The following is a 21,540-nucleotide window of genomic DNA, read 5'->3' as shown; positions in this document are numbered from 1 at the left end:
TGCGAATGTATGTTAACTGGAGACTGATATCACTTCACTGTCCACTTGAGATTTATCTCACTGAGGACCAGAGGCTAAACTTGAACAAAGATTTGAGCAGTAAAATTCTAATGTTTTCAATTTGTTTAGTTCCTCTGCTATTTGGATATGAGCTCACAGCGCAACACTGCTGCGAAGACAGAGAATACCACCCTAGGGGTGTATATATAAAGCTATCTCTTGTAAGACAAAATAAATAATAAGGCCTTGGGCGATATGACATGTTACAATACAATTTGGGACTCTTTATAATAAAGCAGGACATCAGAAAGTTGTCGGACAGCAAAAAAGATTGGGTACATTGAGAACATGACTAAGAAGAAACTGATTGAACTGGAGAGAGAGAGGGGTGTCTGAGAAGTCTGTGCAAATACTGCGTATCTGAGTAACAGTTCAAAGTTTTCTATTGAAGTCGTGCAATAGTAATTAATACTAACCAGCTGACAGAGACAGAAACTCCTATCAATGGCCCTGTCTTAGGACTGATATTCAAAAATAGGTATTTGCAGCTGACAAGTGCCAGTTAATGCTGTCACCACCATCATTTGCAGAACTCATACTTGTTGCTACGTTTTTAATCAACTGTGCCACTCAAAACAAAACAAAAAAAAAAGCAGAACAATTTCTGTGAGAACCCCGGTGAAATATCTGTTAATAATCAGGTAAATATAGAAAATAATTTTGGCAAATTATGCAATTATATTTCTTACTGGTATGCCATTAATTCAATTGTTTTCTGATCAAGCATACAGAAAAGAAATTAGTAAGAAAGGAAGAAGTTCGTAGATAGCAAAACAGATTATGCAAGTGGTACAGGATCATTAAAAAAATGTGCTTAAAAGCTCTTTGGAATTTCAGGCAAGGCTGTGAATAATGGGTTAGTTCTTCAATGACCAGATTAGAGGTGTACAAACTCTATCTAACTGTATTTATCAGTAATGGGTTAGAGACTTGCATAGATAAAGATTGCTTGTGAGGCCAATCGGATGGAAGATAGTATAGCAGAAGCATACCAAAGATACTGTGGGGAAAGGTGAAGTGAATGGTTCAGTTCATAATTGGAAATAATACAGGAACAGAAGGACGGGGTTCAGAATGAAGGCTTTTAAGTAGCAGATAAGTAACTTTTTTTCATCAGTTTATTAATTTCTGTAAAAATATTTGTGTAGGATAGAAGCTATATGTTGAGGAGGAGTAAAATATAATTTTTCACAGACCCTGGAATGCTCATCAAATGTAAGTTTGCCTAAGAAATTGCCTCATGTTTCAAGGATTAAGCCAACCACTGGTTGAGAAACATTAAAAGACTTTCTTAGGGAAATACATGCATTTCTTGTGTTTTGCAGCTGGCCATTGTCAGAGATGAGATCCCAGACAAGAAAGGACAAATGTCTGCTCTTGCATGTTATTTTTTTATGTTCCTACTGCATTCGGTGCACTCATTAGTACCTCTCGTGTCCTTGGGTCTTTACTTTCCCTACGGACATGTTAACGTACTCCCCCTATTTTGCATTTGTTCTGTCTAAAATAAACTCTGAAGAGAGAGAATAAAAAAGTCAGAGTTGGCAACTGGAGGATGAATAATAGCTTTACAAAGTGCCAATGAGAAGATTTAGAAGCTCAGCTCTGCAGGAAGACTATATTGCTTTGAGTTGATGTGTGTGTTTCCTAAGCTTTAGTTCTGTTGTTTCATCCTGGATTATACACGGGTTAATAATAATCTTACTATGTTCACTTTTTGCATAGAGTCTATTCTGAAAATGCCTTTCTTCTCTAGGTTTTTATTTTTCTCCATCCAGTGTCACTGGCTGTCTGCCATGCCTGTGCCACATAGCTGGTTCAGTGAATCAGATCTGTGATAGACTAACTGGCCAATGTATTTGCCAAGATGCCTCTGTAACAGGACAGACGTGTGAACGTTGCAAAGAACTTTATTTTGGATTTGATTCTGTCACAGGGAGGTGAGTGTTTCTTTTTTACAGGTCACTTATAACGTTCTCATTACATTTTTCTCATAGTAAAAGGTTTCAGTGACAATGGAAAGATGTGCTCTCGTTACATTAATCCTTTGAATTCATGTGTGCACTCTGATTTACGTATGGTACATCATGCAACCATCTGTGCTTCCATGAGCTGAAGAAAATAGTTTTGCCACAGACTTAGGTAGAAACAACATGAAAACTATATAAGGCTAATGCTATCTAATGTTATAGCTATTTGGTAATTGGTTCTCTATATTTTCTCTGCATCTTCAGTAAGATGTGTTGGTTTCTGAGGTGCTAATCATTGACTATTAAAATGCAGGTAATGTGCCATTCTTATAACCTGTGAATGCTTTTGAAGATTTCAGGAAGACATTTTAATGGGATGGGGGGGGGGGGGGGAAGTAGTAAAAATTGAGATATCTCTGTCTTTCCAAATTTCTTTTAACAGCAGCAGTAGAAATACAGCACCTTTCCTCTTAAAAATCTGTTTTTCTGAAGCAGTGTATTCTTTTTCAGTACTTAGTTATGTGCCACAGGGTAAATTGTTTATCTAATGTAGCCTGGGGCCTCTAGGTACGCTGAAATTATATGGATATATTTCCTGGAATGTAAGGGGGAAAATATATCTATAGGCAGTGCATTGTTATTCCAACTATTGCTCTATCTTTCTTTTCCAGCATCATCTTTCTTGCTTAATCCCCACAATCTCAATTTCCTTTTAAATATTGTCCAGAAAGATTGCACAGCTCTAATGCTATCATATTTTCATGCAGACTGATGGTGTTAAATTGTTTTGTTATATTTAGTGGTTTTGCCTTTAAAAAAACAACAAACCACAGACAGCAGGAAAATCTGTATAACGTTCCCCTCCCCATGCTCTTTTCCCCCAGCAAGTATGGGGTAGATATGCTTTTAGGCATTGAATTATCAGTGTCGTCTTGCATATATTTGACATTATTCTGCAGATTTTTTACTTTAACTTTTATGTTACTGTCACTCATTAGGAGATTTCTAAAATTATTTTTTATTCTTGTGGGTCACAGAGGCATCTGCTAATAGCCATAAAAGTAATCTGTAGGAATAAGGACTTCCTATTTTCACTTCCTGTCATTTCTAATGGTAAGGAATAAAATCTGTGTAATACTGAAGTTCCCTTTTAAATATCTTTTCCTTATTATTAATGATTTTTTTTTTAGTTACTTGGAATAGATTCCCCCCCTCAGTTTTAGCAGGTGATGGAGAGGTTTGTGACTGTGTCAAGCAATAGCTTTCCTGAACTAGATATTGGCCTTGAGTTACCTGCATTTTGAGCTATCTTCAGAGATTCAAAATGTGGAAATACCTAGAAAATATCTAGAACTATCCAGATCCAGATTTTGTTGCAAAGATAGAAAGTTTTTACAGTTCTGGAATTTGAATCAGAGTTGGCTTTAATGCCTTAATACTTCTTAATCCTCATGACAGTATTGAAGACTGCTCCAGCAGTACATTAACGTGATTAACTTGTGTTGCGCATGCTTGGCTTCCTTTTGGTTAGCATCTACTTGGACAAGGTACCTCTGCTCCTCAGATGGAAACGTTGATCCACTGAAAATGATAATCCGGCTCTTTAGTTGTTATTCTATTTTAATCCATTTCTTTAACTGTTAATACCTTCCTAAAGAGAGTAACGTGCTTTTTCTTTCTTTGTAAAGTTGCAAAGTCATTTAAACCATCCTTGCTCCGAGTGCCTTATAAGGACACTGTGGTTACAGAAGGAAAAGGATATGAGCTATCTGTAGCGGCAAAGACATGTCTGTCTTGGCACAATAGCAGAAAAGCAGCAAAGGTTGTGACACACAGAGCATTTGAGGCTTTAAAATTCTCCCGCTCTCGGAGGAACGTATATGTAAGCTGATTTGTTTTGCGATGTTTTTGAGATAAAACAGGAACTCCACATTTTTTAATGCATTTCAGCTTATGAAGCGGGAAAATTCCCTCAGCAATTAAAGAATTAGAGATGCTGGATGTTTGCAGTGGTCTGAACAGATCTGTAATGGTTGTGGGCATTGGTACGCATTTGAAATGCTTTACCTCTGTATTGTTTACTATAATGAACTGGTCAATGAACATCACAAATTGTTTATCTATATATATATATCTTGACAGATTACTGTTTATGAAATCCATTTAGCAAGTGAGGTTTTCCCATAAGGATGAAAAATGAAGATTTTAAACAGATTGCTGGAGAGGCTCTAACTGCACCTAGAGAGTCAATGTAATAAAGGTTTCTCTATATTAATATTACAAAAACCATTTATCCTCACAAAATCAATATTGCAATTCATCTTGGCCTGACATTTCTCTTTCCATGTTTTAAAAGTCTGTTTTCCTTGATTATATATAATTCTGTTTTAATAAAACTCAAATATATTTGACTCAGAGTATCTTGAGGAAGTAGTATTTAAACAGAATGCTGAAAATATTTTACATTATTAAAAGTTTCAAAGAATTAGTTACCTTTAAAAAAAAAAATGCTTAATTGACTGAATCTTGACTGAAAAGCATGAACTGTGCATAACAACAAAGCCAGTTCTAGTGTTCTGCAGTGTAAGAAAATGATGCATGTGAATGCACAAATATAACGTGTAATCCTGTGGAACAGAAGACGATGAGGCGTAGGCTGTTGTTTGCAGGATCAGGACCCTAATTCAGTATAGGTGGAGGTAGGGAGCCTACACTTTTCCTAGAAGAAAATGCAACTATTTCAAGCAGAAGGAAGCAGCCCCACCCTGCCAGGCGCTGCAAACTATTACTGTGCCACTACGTGTGAGTTTGATTGTCTCGTGTGAATGATAATGAAAACGGGAATACTCGGGGGGCCCCTATTCATAAGAGGTGCAGGAATATACAGGAGCAGTAAGAGAAGCTTGTCTTTTACTGTTTATCTATTGAGACACTTTTGTTAATACAGCCCCCCCCCCCCCCCAATATGTACTAAATATCATCATGTAATGAAATTAGGAAATAATAAAGTACTGTCTTACTGAGCAAATAATTCTGACTTTGTTTTTTCTCTAACTAAACCATTTTTTTCAGTCATGACATTTAAATAGTCTAAACAAAACCTCTATTTGAAGGGGGATTTGGATGCACTGTCTACAGATGAAAAGACTTAATACAGTTTGAAAAAATTGCCCTTTTCTCTTGACTGTAAAAGAGAGCAAACTACAGTATAGTGGCTTCCAAGAGAGAATGTATTTTATTTATTCCCAAAAGGATATTAGTCCATAAAACAAATTTGCAGCTTATTTTGCAGCTTTAGCTTTTATCAGCCTTTTTAAGGGTGTTGAATGATTACCCAGGAGATCACACAGCACGAGCTGCTGTGGAGTAAAGGAACTCTAATACAGAGAGCTCTGTGATGGGCAGAAAATGTATGTGAAGAGTTTTCTTAAACTTGTTTAAAAATCTGTCACATTTAATGTCAATTTCACTGATTATTGACCTGAATTTTAGTGTCCTAATGCGAAAACAGTTTCCCCCTCCCCTCCTCTCTCCCTTGCCTTAAAAACCCAATACCTAAACCATACATAACTGAACTCACTTTTATTTCTGCCTTCAAGTAGCCAGAAAGAGATAGACCAAGGTGATGGTGACGACTGGAAAAACGGTGAAGTAACTTGTGTAAAGGCACTACCCCCTATTTCCTCAGATCTGGTGAAACTGGCCAAGGAAATATCAGCCAAATACGAATCAACAACTCTAGTCTTAGGGTTAGCAAAGGGGACATGGCACGACTGTCTCTCCTTTGGACTTCTCCAAGGTCTTTTTGCTGCTTCATCATCTTGGGACCTGGCATCTGGAGTAATTTAAGAATCCCTGTAGGCTGATGTTGCTTATGCCTGAGAATGGGGCTTTGCCAGCTCAGGGCAAGGGGAGCCCAGTGTAGATTTCCCAGTAGGTTTTAGCTGCTCTGTACAGTCCCACGTTTTTCCCAGACAACAGTTTTTCAAAACTCTTAGTCTGCAGCAATTAAAATATAGTGAAATTAGAATCTAATGTACAAAGCTTTATTTGCCATTGTTGACTTTCTGTTATGACTAATACTGGCAGTCTGTGTTGCAATGGGTAGCATAAAGGTATTTGCAGCAAGGAAAAAATTGCTTTGCTTAACTTTTGAGATGTTCCAAGCCTTTGAATATTTGCATAATCTGACATTGGTATCCCTGCTATAAATGAATGTCAGTGGGGAAATAGTATATCGAGTGAAAAACAAGTCGATCGTGAGAGGTTTCACATGCAAAAGCCAAAGTATGAATTAATCCTGAAAGTACTCTACTGATGCCAGAGAGATTTACGGAATTGAAATGTGGCATTTGTGTGATACCAATGCTTTTAAATTTTTTGTTCTTTTTAATGAAAAATAATTTAATTTACACATTTAATTAAATGTTCATTTTAGTTATTTTGTCCATCAGGCAGCAAAGAAAATGTGTGTTCTGTTACAATATTAATGTTTTTGCTCCTTTGTTTCCTTTGACTGTTTTAATTTGAGGGTTTTTTCCTCCCAATTTTTGTCTACATTCTCCTTTATTCGCAGCGTGTTATTTTTTTCAACTTCAAGTTGCCTTTGTAGACAAAAAATTATTAAATGATTTCTTTTTCAACAAAAGCCTAGTTTCCTCTTAAGTTGGAAGGTTGCATATTTTGTGCAGGCACCTATGAAACCAGTTACACGTACCACTGAACTCTACAGCTCTGCAAGAAAGGTTATGTGAGCGAGCCTTGCAGGACTGAGTGCATAATTATTACTCAGTTTGTGTATGGATCAATATATATAAAAGCTCTTTAATTCTAAGCAGTTTTTCTCTAAATTAGACTATTATTCTGGCATTGAGATGTTTATTTTTATAACGGACACCTTTTTTGTAAGTTACTTTTTTTTTAAATCAGGATACATGAACTGTTTATGATTTTTTTTTTTTAATTATGTTACCCGAGAATCTTTTAAACAAAACCCTACTGTGCTTAACTGGAGTGTTAATGTGTTTTGATCACTTCCTTGATTTGTTTTTGTTTATAGATGTCAGCACTGTAATTGTCATCCTGCAGGAGCCATTAGTGGGACTTGTCATCGTGTTACTGGACAGTGTGTTTGTAAACAATTTGTAACTGGCTTGAAATGTGACAATTGTGTTCCGGATGCTAGTAATTTGGATGTCCACAACCTATTTGGCTGCAGTAAAAGTAAGTGGATGTTAGGTCTTAAAAGCATGTCTTTCAAATTAATGGGGTTTTTTATGGATTTAGTGGGTATTAAATTAGGTCAGCAGTACTAAAACTGGATTTGACTCTTTTCTCCCCCCATGTTTCTGGTCCCTGAAGTTTGGGTGATTTGCACTGTGAGTATCTTAGGAGTGTTTTCTAGAGAGATGTACAGAATGCTTCGTGTCATACACATGGCTTATGCTTGCAGTCTAACCCAAGGGAGAAGTAATGGCCCATAGTTCCCTTGTACTTCCCACCATGCTCTTTGTAGTGGCCAACACAGAGTTCATCTTTTAGTCACATGAATACAATAGTATTTGTACAACTTACAGCTTAGGCCCCTTTCCTGCCATCAGCAAGTGGCAGGAGACCTTTCTTCAGGAGGTCTGAAGAACAGACGGTCTGTTGAAGACCTGCTCCTGGTGATTAATTCAAAATCTGTTCCTCAGTGCAATGTAGCTTTGCCTGTGTCTTCCTGGGGCTTTTTTTCAGTCAGTTTGGGAAAATATGTGATGCGTATAAGAGAGCGTCATAAATTGACGTGTGTGAGGTGGGGCTAATGCTATGTTGACAGTCAGATCATGAATTGTAATGAAACACATTGCAACGGAACATCTGCACTTGTGCCCTTGCGATGAGTTTGAATATGAGGAGATTGCACAATCAATTTCAACCTTTATTTGTGTCATAAGTAGACAAAATTAAATGTTCAGATTTGCTCACCACTGGACAGTTTTTAAGCTGGCAGGGATTTTAAAGGAGAGGAAAAATATTATATGTAATAAGGAAATTTAAATTTTTAAGTTGCCTTCAGTTCATTTTTCAGAAATGACCTTTGAGGACATCATACCATGCAACACCAAACAGCGTGGGTAGGACCTCAGCTAACTGTGGAAAAAGCTGTGTTATGTTTTTGTGACACGCCTTACTGCTGTACACAGTTGACAGCGCAGTCTTGAAAGTCACGCAACCACTGAATGACATATTCTGCCGATGCTAATTGGTCATTTCTGTCAGCAGGCCTAATTAATAACAGCCACAGTGGTCCTACTGTGAGACTTAGCTCAGGTAGCCATGCGTAATGGAATCACAGGGTTAGACAATCCCAGGTAATCTCTACAGTATGTTTCTGGATCCTCCTTCCACAAAATATTTCTTTGTGTATTCTGCATAGGTATTTATATGACATTCATCATTGTGATATGTACACACTATACGTTTGCAAGACGTGCGTGCACAAAGAGTTCCTTTGCAAGGACAGGTAGCTCTCACTTTGATTCCAGTTTGTATTTCACTCTAAATCGGTTTAAAGTTCAAATAATATGCATTGCAGAATGCACAGTGCTTTAAATGGGATAGAACAGGGAGACTGATTTGTTTCCAAAGATTTTTTTTTTTTTCTCAGAGTTTGGAAGTGTTTAGATATAGTTTTGTTTCGGTTTTCCCATACTCTTCTCTAGAATGCATAGTGTCTATTCATTGTGCAGACAGTTGATTGGTTTGCTGTTTCTTTAAAAAATCTAGGATGTTTCAACTGAATGTATAATAATAATAATACATGGCACTTTTATGATGCTGTTCATCTTCAAAGTGCTTTACAAACATAAACCAACCTACTTATTTATGTTGGGATATACATTGGATAAAGGTCAATGGCAATTCACCTATAAAATTGATTAATAATAATATGACATAGACAAATAATATCATAGATTTTAGTTAGAAAAAAATACATCAGGCAGTATTGTAAATGACAAGCGGAGTCCTCTTCTGGACATAAATGATACAGCAATTGCAGTCTTTTGGTTATTCATACCAAAATATTTTAACTTGTTGCACAGAAATGGAACTTCACTTAGCTTGATATCTGTAGATATTTTTCAGTGCAACAGTATTTTGTGGACCCATACCATTACTGCTTATAAGTCTTTGCCAAGGGAAGCAAACATAAGTTGTAAAACGTAAAACAGCAAACATGGAGCAACATGCAATAGCATGAGGCTCCGCATAGAGAATGAAGGTAATGTGGGTACATCTGTATGATTGCTCAAGTCTTGTAAGCATGTGTTACATGGAAAGAAGCTTTGAAAAATGTCAAAGGGATTTAGGAGCACTTAGTTTCTTTGATTCTCAGACTTTACTCCTGTAGGCGCTTTAACGCACATTCACTTCCTACTGAGCTGAGCTCAAAAGCTCTAGAATGGCAGCAAAACAACCTGTGCTTTCTAACGGGAGATGACGATTGTATTCTGTTCAATCCAGTGAACTCTAGAAATATTTTCTGCTATTCCTTGGCTGGGAGACTGCAGTAGGAGACAGGCTTTTCATTTTCTTACCCTAAATAAAGAGCTTCAGCTCACATTTTAAATTTGTATTAAAAACCAGATGTAATGTGTACCCACTGATGTCGGCGTAAGTCTCTACATCTATCGCTTCTGTGGCTTGAGGTTCTCATGGCATTTTTTGCCTGCAGCTTCACTCTTTGCTGTTTGTCTCCTGTTAGCTTGGCTGAACAGATTTTGATAATTAACTTTTGGTGAATTGTGTATATTAAGCAAGTATCCACGTAATGAAGATGATGATAGTTTATAAACTAGCAGAAAGAGAAAGAATTAATAAGAAGCCACATTTCTAATGTTGATATTTTCCTATAACGTAAGCAAGAAAAGCTTACTGGGTGGTTCTGGATCCTGCTCACTGAAGCTTAGTCCATATGCTGATTTCTGTCCTGTGTGTGGCTATTCTCATTCCTGGAGCAAAATGTTTCCCACTAGATCCAGACTCCCCTGGTTTTCCCTCCCTTGGTAAAGAGGGTAGGGAATGGCACAGTCTGCTTTTAATTCAAGCTATAGCAATTACCAACTGCCAAAACAGCCCAGTCTTGTTCTGCATTAATGCACGGTGCACTCAGGGTCAGAGTCGTGCGTTCCTTAGTATAGCTGGCTGGCTGGACATCTCACCCCAGGACATGGACTCATGCTCTGACTTGAATAGCAACATAAATATAGAATCATTTAGGTTGGACAAGACCTTTAAGATCGTCAAGTCTAACCGTAAAACTGTATGTTTATGTGCACATGCGTATATATGTATGTGTGTATATCCATATAAACTTTAATTCCTGAGTGATAGCCAGTATCTTAGAAAGGACCATGATCATACAGTTGGATTACAAAAGACACATAGGAGGGGCTTTGACTGCTCTGTCTGAAAATGTGAGGCTTTTGGCTTGTGAACTTCAGGTTTGTTTTTCTCTTTATTGATACAAGTGCAATTAAGTAGCACATTTTCCGAAGTTAACGGCGGTGATAGCAGAGTTGTATTTTGGTAAATAAGAATCTCAAACTGATTTCTTAAAATGTTAGACACCTCGCTCTCATTGATTTAAATTTCATTGGAAACAAATGGAAGTGAATTGTCTAAATAACCTTCAAAATTTGCCCCTTTATGTTTTTTGTCATTTAATTAAGTGGGCTTATTGTAACACTTCAGTGAAATTTGTAGTTAGTTGTACTTTCCATTTCTGTTCTATTAGAGGGAAGTTATGCCTGACCTATGCTAAAATGGAATGAATCCTCTGGAAAAAATAAATTATAATTGAGCTATAGACTTCAATAATGTGACCAGATAAACATGTTCCTGTTTTACAGAGGTCTTGAAATACATTAAAAAAAAAAAAAAAAAAGTGTTTGGAAAACTATTGTGTACTTGCTTTAATTTGGGGGTGAAAATGGGGGGTTAAGTGTATTTGTCATTTGTTTACATGTATAAATTTTTTTCATGTACTTGGATAAAAAGCTTTGTTGGAAAGCATTTGGATGGATCAATTTAGTCTGTTAATGTCTTGCCTGCGTGACTGTATGTTTAATGTACAGTTTTTCTTTGAAGAAAACTTACCAGTTTCTTGCATTTTTATTTAAATTTGTGTGATTATTTATTACCTTAATTTTTACATCCTCTGTTTTCGTGTATGTTTTAGCTCCGTTCCAGCAACCACCTCCTACAGGAGAAGTTCTCAATTCCTCTGTTATCAGTCTTTCGTGGAGCTCCCCTGACTCTCCAAATTCTAACAGGCTTACTTACCAGCTGTATAGAGATGAGGCTGAAATTTATACAACTGAAGACTACTACCCTTATAGTAAGCATTTATAGGAAGATAACATCAAAGATTTTGTGTTTGTGTGTGTGTACATATCTATATATATATGTGCAATTTTTCTTAATTATTTCTTGCTTCCATCATTATCATTCCCTGTGATTTTGAATAAATTATTCTGTTTTCCTTTAGTGAGTTACTCTTCTGTGTTGCTACTTTTATTTCAAAGAAATAATTACTCCAGTCTAAAATCCAGCAAACTGAGTCACCCAAAATTTTTTTACTCTTTAATCTGAAAAACTTTGACTTATCAAAAGCATTCCCTGCAAGTACACACAGGCTCCAAAATCTAAAAGAGGCAAAGTCCCAGAGAAAGAATTAAGGTGAATGGAAGAGACCATAATGTGCTTAAACTCGCTTTTTTCATCTTCTTGGTTTTAAACTGTTAACAGATTAGGAAAGCTTTTTGTGGTCTCTAACTTTTAGCACCTTCTGTTAAGCTATCAGTGTAGCTCCTGATTTGCCTTTAGCAGCACCACTTCTCTCATGTTGAGGCTTGCCAAGGGATCCTCAGAAGGCAGTCCTCAAGGATTTGATGTTCTGTCCTAGCTGGAAGGGCCATTTTGTGCTACTATCGATCCTCTTATCAAAGAAAAAGAGATGGATTTGGCTACTGGTTTTATGTATATATGGCACACAAGTGTTTGGGTTTTTTTAAGACAGGTGTGGTTTACTACTGCTGAAGTTTGATTTCTGTTCTAGCAGCTTCATTAGTTTGTTGCGTTTTCATACCAATACAGCATTAATATTTTGCAGAAGTTGAGTCTAATTATTGGCATGTACCCCGGAGGAATAAAAAAGGACTATTATTCAGTGAAAGGACAGATCCTTTGGAATGCACCCGATATTTTTATGTTCTGGTGCATGCTGCTGTGTTACAGTTGATCACTCTGTGGCTTATGCTGTGAATTTGGACACTTGTAGTACTTACCATGAGGAAAGGTATGCAACCCCATGTAAGCATGGGATTAAGTGATTGAGAGGAAAGAAAGAAACATTACAAAAAAAGCTTAGAGAGATAATTGAAAATATTCCAATTCCTTATTTTGGTTTAAAAGCCTAACTTTAATAAAAAATATGAATTAATTTCAAAAGAAAAGCTATTATACTTTGTTGTCATGAATTTGTGCTCTGTAATGCACTTCAAACTGAGTGCATGGTTGAAGATGTTATTTCATGTCTGTACCTACATACTTTGTAGAGAGTGAAAAATTCTGAATGTATTTAGCTGTATAACAAGACAGTAGCATGTTTGTAATTAACAAAACATTATTTTGTGAAAACATAGATTTGGTTTCAAAAGATGTTTTTTGACATTTCCTGGCAATTCCCCTAGTTAATGATGTGAAATCATCTCCTGGTGTTTGAATATCAAGAATACATTGTTAATGCTCTCAGAACTTTTGATAATGTTACTTTTTCTTATAGTGTGGAATTTGTAATGCTTATGAAATGTCCCAAGAGCGCAACTGGATGAACGTTATCTTATGACTAAATGAGAGTTTTATAGAAACATTGAACTTCCCAAGGAAAATTAAGAATAATTTTCTAAATCAGCCTGATGGTCTGGCTGATAGTATTGCAGAATGTCCGATTAAAACAATGCTTTCCTAACTGCTCTGGGAGACCAGAGGCTCAGGAGATACCAGTCCTTGTCTTAAGGATAAAATCAAATACTTGCTTTAAGATGTTAAAAAACCCCCAAAGTTACTTATGATTCTAACTCCAAATCACGCTGGTTCTAATTATTTATAAATGTAGTTAAGTGCATGGTGGACTTGTTCACCTGAGGAATGTAGAACCTTCTGGCTTCATCCAATTTTATCTAGCCTACATTCCTATTGCAGACAATCTCAGCATTCTGGGTGATCTGCCTCCTCTGATCCCCGTACTTGAAGAGGGGAAAGTGATGTGCTTGCTGCTGACGTTAGACCTGTGGCCTTAGAGTCCGGGTCTGTTTCAGGGGTTGGTTGTTTGTAGAGCTGGGGTGATATTGATGCAGTTGTTTCTAGAGCAGGTATGAACCTTGGTAGGGAGGCAGTTCTAGATCATGTTCTAGCTCACTTCTTGGTTCTGGAGCGGGTTCTAGTTTGCCTGGCAGGCCCAGATTACATTCTACTAGCTGGGTGGGTCTAGATAATGTTCTAGCTCACCTGTTGGTTCTATATAATATTTCCAGCTTGCTTGTTGGTTCTAGGCTGGGTTTCCAGGTTGCTTGCTGTTTCTGAAACAGATCTTGGTTCAGGATTAGTGTGTTGCCTCTGGGGCGGGTTCTAGCTCACTTGTTGGCTCTGGAGTGGGTTCCTGGATCTAGGTCAGGATTGGGTTCTGAGGGGGGAGATCTTAAAATCTAGTTCATGGGGTACTCCTGTTTTGTCATCTTATGATAATTTGTGGTACTTGCTGCTACTGCTGGCAGTCTTGCTGGGTTGTTTTTTGGGTGTGCTTTTTTTTCTGCTTTGTGGCTCTTGAGTTGAAGGCTGTTAGGATGAGGATCCTATCATCCCATAAAGTGCAGCTCTTCCAAGTTTCTAGCATGCTGACTCGCGCTGCCTCTGTGCCCATTCTTTTCTCTGGAAACAAAGTTGGAAACTGGATACATGGCAAACTCCCACTTGCCAGTGTCCTTCACAGCAACTGGTCGTCATGCTCCTGCTCTGAGGATTCTTGCCAGCCTGTGCAAGAGTCTTGTCTAACAATTGTCAAATTGGCTTTGGTACCCACCCTTGTGTCCAGAAGCACGTCAGCCAGGGCAGGTGTGTCCAAGCAGCTCAGAAAAAGCTCAACTCTACAGTACACTCAAGCACTTGCAGCAACAGTTGTGAATGGCATGCTAAGCTGAAAGCTGAAGAAGAAAGAGAACCTTGCCATCAAGACTGAAATCTGCTGCATCACTTGCCTGCTCACTACCAATGCACAAGGATGCCGCAATAACCGTCGCTGCCACTAGCAGAGCCATTCTCCAACCTTGCCTGAAGTACTAGGATTTGGAAGGCATGAAGATGAGATTACCCAGTCTCCTTATTGCTGGACTCCAGTGATAAGTTTGTGATCGCTACAGGTAGTTGAAGCACTGTAAGCAATTACTGGGCTGACACTCCTGCTTTTGTACTACAATGTCAAGGGTTGAATATCTAGTGATACTAATAATTTTGTGGTCGTCCTCTTTAATTTGTACTCAGGGCTGGCTTGCCAGTGCAGACGTACAGAGAGCATTTAGGTGTGTCCTCTCCATTTGCTTTGAAAAAGTTTAAGAGTATCCATGCTCTGGCATGTAATACGTTACTCAATGTTCACTATTTCCTAAGGCAAAACAATGTATGGTGGTATGGTTGTACGTAAATTCATATTGTGCTCTGATGACTAAGATGTGTAACTCCTCCTAGTATACATCCAGGAGCTATTCATGGTCTTGGCTGCTAAAAAGCTATCTAAAGTAATGGAAAGCAGAGGATGGGGAAGGTAAATATAGGCTTTGGACATACCTTTTTAAATAATTATTTGTACTTCTGTTTCACTTTTCATCCAAGATCAAATGCTTTACAAATGAACTATTAAGCACTATTTTAGCAGTGAGGAAGCAAAAGCACAGAATGGTGAAATATTTGGTCTTACACTATGAAATGAACCAAAACCAAAGGTGTGAAAACTTACAGAATGGTTTGGGGTTTTTTCCCTAAATCAGATCCAGTAATATAGATGCTGATTTACATTTGAAATAAATATTTCAAAGAACGGAGGAATAAGAAGATAATTGCATTAATCTTGTTCACGATTAAAGCAGGAACTAGGAGAAATTAAGTGGAAAAGTTATTTCTACAGTGATGCTGATGTGCAGTGGAAGATAATAAAGGGAAAAGGGGAAGGCGTTTTCCCCTGTTGTAAAAAAGAAAAAAAAAAGTTGAGAAGTTAGAATGTTCATAATAGTCTCAAGAAGAGCATGCAAATGGACGTACATATTTTACATCTTGAACTAGGGCTGGAAAGACTGAGTATGCAAATTAAGATTACTTTTAATGTGTTGGGCTGATACAACTTTCTTCTCACTTGTTTGTTTTAGATGTTCAGACCTTCACTGATACCATGTTATCTCCGTATACCTTCTATTCCTATTACGTCCAAGCCAGCAACGTTCATGGCTTTACAAGAAGTGCCTCAGTGACATACAGAACGAAATCTGGGATGCCTACAGGGAGCTTGCATTTAAACCCTGTTTTTCCTGTTAGTCACCGCTCTGTTTTACTTTACTGGACAAACCTCTCCAATGACTCTGGACCCATAGAGAAATACATTTTGACATGTACTAGATTGGTTGATCTTCAGCCTTGCGGTCAGTATGAAGGTTTAAGAACTTCAGCAATGATTTGGAATCTCGTTCCATTTACAAAGTATATTTTTTCTGTGCAAGCTTGTACTAGTGGAGGCTGCTTAAAGAGCCAGCCAGTAACAGTAATTACTGCACAAGCTCCTCCAGAAGGGCTACACCCACCAAAGATAGAAACCCTCAGCTCTACAGAACTGGCTGTGGAATGGTCACCACCTGAGAAACCAAATGGTAGGACATGGTATTTACTTTTGTAAGTCAAAGAGTTTGCAAAGAAAAAGCAGCATTTTCTCAAATCTTTTTAGAGTATCCTCATTATTGTGAGAAACTGAGAATGAAGTAAGGCATTGTCTTAATTTGCCTGTTTGCCACTAAACATATCCTCAGAGTCTCTGTTTTATTCTTTTGGAGTCCAGAAGTCCAGCTGAATGTGTTGGGTCCAGGATTTAGCCCTTCATGGCATCTGTTGCAGCAAAAAAGTCACATTTATAATTAAACATTTACAGTAAAATTAATTTTTTCCTAATTTGCCAGATCACCTAGTTCAGACAGATGTGGTGATATTGCCTGATAAAAAATAAATAAGCAGATAACAGTTGTGGGGAAAAAAAAAAAAATCTAAGAATTAACAGAGAAATCTGTTTTTAAAACCATCCGTCATGTGTAGTAACTAATTCCATTACCAGTATAACTTTGTTAGGGATTAGGTGATTGCCAAGATTTGCTGTTCTAACTTGCGTAATAATATTTTAGGTTTTTGAAACTGAGAACGCAGCTGTTGTAAGATACTTTTGTGATGCCACAGATTTTATTGGTCAACACTTTATCTTTTAATATATGTGTAATGGAGTTTTGTGAACTTGCACTTACATGCGCAAATATTTGTGCATGAGAAAACAAGCATTTTGATCTCTTCAAAATGGACATCTGTGTAGGGGGAGCTCGGCTTTCTGTTGGAACATCTCATTTGCCAGCTATTACCAGATTAGACAGGAAGAATGCCCACACAAGAATGCCTGCATGTGTTTAGAGGGGCAGTTCCTACAATGCAGGTCATGATATTTGCTGTTAACACTTGTCCCTCAACCTGTAGCATATACTCTCCATAGTTTACTGCATAGCCATTAGATGCATGTAATTGCCAGCACGAGCAGATTTAAGCAATACTGTCATATTTCTTTTGACGTCTGGTCGGATTTCCTGGTCTTTCCAAAGACAAAGAGAGAAGTTCTTTCTCCCAAACAACTTCTCCAGTTCTGTGCATGAATACAGCCCCAAATATGTACATTACACGGTAATTAACTATCTCGTGGCTTTCCTGTGTCTCTTATCTTTTCCATTTGGGAAATCTCCAGCCAGCTTTCTTACAGTCTGTTCCTACAGTTAAACTGCTTCTGCAATCCAACCTAGATAATGTATTACTTCATACCACTATACTGAAGGGGTTTTATTTCCTCCAAAGTGGTGAGACCCTCCTGCCTACATAATAGGTTTGCGTTGATGGAAAACTGACGCACACACCCCCCCCCCTCCTATCCAGCAGTATGTTCTAAAAGGTTAGCAATAAACTATCACTCAAAAAAAAAAAAAATTAAATATCCCTTTAAAAATCAGAGGCCTGAAGTAATTTCCAGTAACACTTGATCAGAACTTTGGGATACTGTCTTCCAGTGAGGGCAGTGTAGAAGTCATACTGTAATCAAGCCATTTGTTTTTCAAATCCCCAAATTGCATGGAGGTGAAAACAAGCAGTGTAATGCAAGACATGCCAAAGCAAGCATTTGGATGAAAATAGCAGAAATGAGGAAAACTTCTTATGGTATATTTTCTGCAATGTTGACTGATCATGAGCTCATTAAATATACTGGCACTGGTATTTTAGTAGAACTCCAGAAATTGTTTAAATACACTAATTTTTCTGGTTTGCTTTTTTGTCTAGGCATAATTATAAGATATGAACTTTACATGAGAAAAAAGGTAAAACCAGCTGGGAACTTTCTGCCTCCCGAAATTCGTGTTTTCCAAAGCAGTGGATGGCTCAGCCCTCAACCAGTTATGGAGTCTCCTAATGAAAATGCCCTGGCTCCACCGCAGACCAGTACCACAGTCACTGATCTGGAGCCATTCACAGAGTATGAATTTTATGTGCTAGCAGTAAACATGGCAGGTAGCATATCTTCAGAGTGGATATCAGGACAAACAGGAGAGGCTGGTAAGTATGGGTTTGAATTTGTTTGATACAAACCAAAGGAAAAACTAAATTGGAACGCATTCTTAATTTTTTTTTCCAATAAAATGTGTCTAGTAATGATTCAAATAGAGACAAAAATCTCGTTTTGCTTTTAGCTAATTAAAAATAGGTCAGATTATCTCAGTACTTAGCATGTTAAGTAAAAATATTTTCTTCACCATAAAAATCATATTGTTGAAAAAAATAATCCCTTTCAATTAAACCAAAATTTCAAAGCTGTAAGATTGCAAAATCTACCAAGCAGTGTTTGACGTCTCCGCTATTTTCCCAGTTGTTATTTCTATGTTCTTTAAAGGAAGAAAACACGAAAAAAAGATTGATTTTGTCACCAATGTATTAACATTGTTAGTGTGCATCAGGATCGTTATCCAAGAAGGTACATATATTCAGAAAGGAGGTTCAAAGGAGTTTTCCTGAACTGAGACTTTGATTGTTTAGAAATCATGTTTTTTTAAGAACTTGAGAGGGTTACCTTTTCACGAGTATGTGCTTGAAACTTTTCATATGCTTTTATGGAGGCCAAGTGTCGTAATATGGACCATTTTTTTCAGAAGTTTAACCAATTCGCACCTCTTATTATGAGCCTTCTGTTCAGATTTTCAAAAAGGCTTGCCATTTGACATATTATTTGAAATAACAGTTATTTATTTCAATGTTTTCATTAGAAATATAAGGGGGTTTAGGCTGATAGAGCCTGTATTTTGCAATTAAACTTCTGTTACATCACTGATGCTTTTATTTGCTGTTAGCTTCATGTCCTCAGTCATTTGCTCCTGCGAAACAGCAGGCTAAACTAATTCCCCTTCCAAAATGAGTCTTTGTGCTTATCTGTTCTTAAATACTATATGTTATAAAAGTGTTAAATCGTATTTGAGAAGAGGTCCATTAGTGTGGTTGTTTGTACGTAGCAGAAGTGCTATGAGTTGGTATCCTATTATTACAGAGTAATCAGGTGGGGATTTAACTGCAGTGCAAACAATCCTTTTACAGATTTACTATGGAAGACAGGGGAACTGTTTTGTAAGAAGTGAGAGACATGTTAATTTCAAACTGGCCTAGCAAACAAAATTGCTTTTAAGATGCTGAAGTATTGAACACTTTTTGCTTTTATCAGTTTTTTCCCAGGTTGCATGAAGTTTTTCTTCAAGACTTTTTCATTTATACGTACTTTCCTACCTGCTACAGGGGTTAGGACTTTAAGGCTGATTAGTATTTCTTTGAAGGCATGGACAGAGTTTTATTCTGCATTCATGGCCAGAGTAGAAAACAGGAGAACTTTTAATGTGCTATCAAAATAATCTGAAAATTCCCCTCAGACTTGAAAATAAGGTTAAAAAAGAAAATTATGAACTAAAATAGTGTTTTACAAATATAGTGAGAAAGCTTGCATTACACACATTGATCACTTATTTTATTAATATTATTGCATTAATTTCATTTTAGCCCCAGTGTTCATGCCATCTCCATCAGTATTCCCTCTTTCACCATATTCCCTCAATGTGTCATGGGAAAAACCTGAAGATAATTTAGCAAGAGGAGAAGTGATGGGATACAGCATCAGTTTGATGACAGAACAAAGGTTCTTGCCGCCATTTGCCCAGGTATTGTTGTTAGTTACATTACTTTTTCCTAACTGGTAACAATAAAATAAATTGAAGTCCGACATCCTCCTTGATGCTGCGATGAATAATTTCTCTGATTTCCCGTATATCCTCCGATCTAACTTTTTTTACTTATCAGTTTGAGTGCTCTGTAATGTTACACGCTTTCAGGTTTTAAGTTGTATTCCTGAACTGACTTGTTTTCAGTAGCGGGTGAGATTCAAAATTAGGAGGGATGAGATTGAACAGCAACATTTAAATTGCCTTGATCTTTGCTTCTCTTGATTCTGTATTAATGCTATATTTGCTGATACGCTTAAAGCCACTTTGTTTTGTAGGAATCTGCATTTTCATTAAGAAGGTATCTGTCTGGCTTTGTGGGTGATGGACATATCTTTGAAGTGAGGAAATGTAAAATCACAGAAAACCAACTTTATAAAGTCTAAATATGTGATTTTAAAATCATACTGTTGTAACTTGTGAGTGACTGGGGTTTGCAAACAAAGATCATGGCAGTAGTAGTAAGCTAAAAGCTGAGGAATGAGCAAAGAAACATGGTGGGGAATCGGAACATGGGAGTGGATCTGGTGCTCTGATGTTGTATTTCTCGTTTCAGAGCTGATTTTCTCTTTGAGTGGTACCGCAGATGGGCCTCAGTTTATTTGTCTATGAAGTGGGGATACTATTGCTCCTGGGGCCGTTGTAACAATATCTAAATGTAAATTGCTTCTGGTCACAGGTTTGCAAGATTTTTCATCTAAATAAACATAAAGAAGTTATCTAAAATAGAAGAGTTTGTTCAGTTCCGCTCTCTCTGATAGCTTAAAGTAATGTTAAAGTAAAGCAGATTCAAATGTCTGTAGGTATTAGTTATTCCCCTCTCTCCTAATGCCTGCTAATTGTGTCACTTGGTGGTCAGATTTCACCAATTAATAGTGTCATCTTCGTCATCGTAGCTGCACTGTTTGTAGTGATAACTGCACCACCACACAGTTTTATGAGGCAATAACTTTGTTTCCTCATTTATCCACTCAGGAACTGGCTTATTAGCTCATAAAACAGTGTGATGGGAAGCATTATCACCTAAATCCTAGCTTGTTCAGATTCTCCAAAATAATCCTCTCCCTCAGTTGGTCTTTCCACATCTAAATGAAGGAATCTGCAAATTCAGAGACAAGTTTCTTACTAGTGAACATGTCATGAATTAATAGGAATGCAAATATTATTAACCAACTGTCATCTTTCAATCTGCTTGCTTTGCAGGTTTTGCATATAGCTGAGGCTCATGAGCTATCCTATATAGCGACAGGATTAAAACCTTACAGAACGTACAACTTTACAGTTACTCTCTGCAATCAAATTGGTTGTGTAACCAGCGAGCCAGGCATGGGGCAAACCTTGGCGGCTGGTAAGGAAACAATCTGTTTCAAAGTGCAAAGCTGACACACAGTTTACTAATGAATACCATTAGGATGATCGTAGTTTGATGCACAGTGACAGGGGTAGGTGTTGTATTAATACAAAGTGACTTGCTTTATTATTATTTGCTTATCTTGACAGATGAAACCCAAAATGTTTTCAATGAAAGTTTAAGGTACGCTACTATGGCAATAGGATTTGTGTACCACTCTCTCAATTGCAAGTTATGGATATGTATATTTTTGTTCCTGTTTGTTTAAATGGTAACTCTACATAGATGTGGCTGAGCCCATTCATTCATTTATTATGCTGAGAAGTTGTTAATTTGTTGCTGGGTTTTTCTAGTGCGCGTGATGTTTGCGCAAGGTATGCAAAAGGCACGTGCTGTGCCAATGCCTTGCTTAACCCGTGAAGGAGGAGATGCATGGTTTTTGTATTAAACTCTAACGTGTACATAGTGTATTTGTTTGTCTAAATCAAAAGCAATGTACATGCGTTGGGTCTCATGTTTTGAA

The 21,540-nt window shown here is 37.3% G+C and overlaps 1 protein-coding gene across 1 annotated transcript in view; it reads left to right on the top strand.

The window, feature by feature from the left end:
• The window catches only part of USH2A (usherin), a 395,461-nt gene that overhangs the window by 75,621 nt on the left and 298,300 nt on the right, over positions 1-21,540 (top strand). Inside the window, exons 13-19 of the mRNA XM_054821392.1 lie at positions 1,817-2,000; positions 7,090-7,253; positions 11,254-11,412; positions 15,491-15,985; positions 17,694-17,966; positions 19,449-19,606; positions 20,870-21,014. Of these exons, the coding sequence (XP_054677367.1) occupies positions 1,817-2,000; positions 7,090-7,253; positions 11,254-11,412; positions 15,491-15,985; positions 17,694-17,966; positions 19,449-19,606; positions 20,870-21,014 (1,578 nt within the window). The remainder of the gene's footprint in view (positions 1-1,816; positions 2,001-7,089; positions 7,254-11,253; positions 11,413-15,490; positions 15,986-17,693; positions 17,967-19,448; positions 19,607-20,869; positions 21,015-21,540) is intronic.

The sequence above is a fragment of the Grus americana genome, chromosome 3, assembly GCF_028858705.1.
Source record: "Grus americana isolate bGruAme1 chromosome 3, bGruAme1.mat, whole genome shotgun sequence".
NCBI classification, from domain to species: Eukaryota; Metazoa; Chordata; class Aves; order Gruiformes; family Gruidae; genus Grus; species Grus americana.
This window is presented reverse-complemented; position numbering and strand designations above follow the sequence as displayed.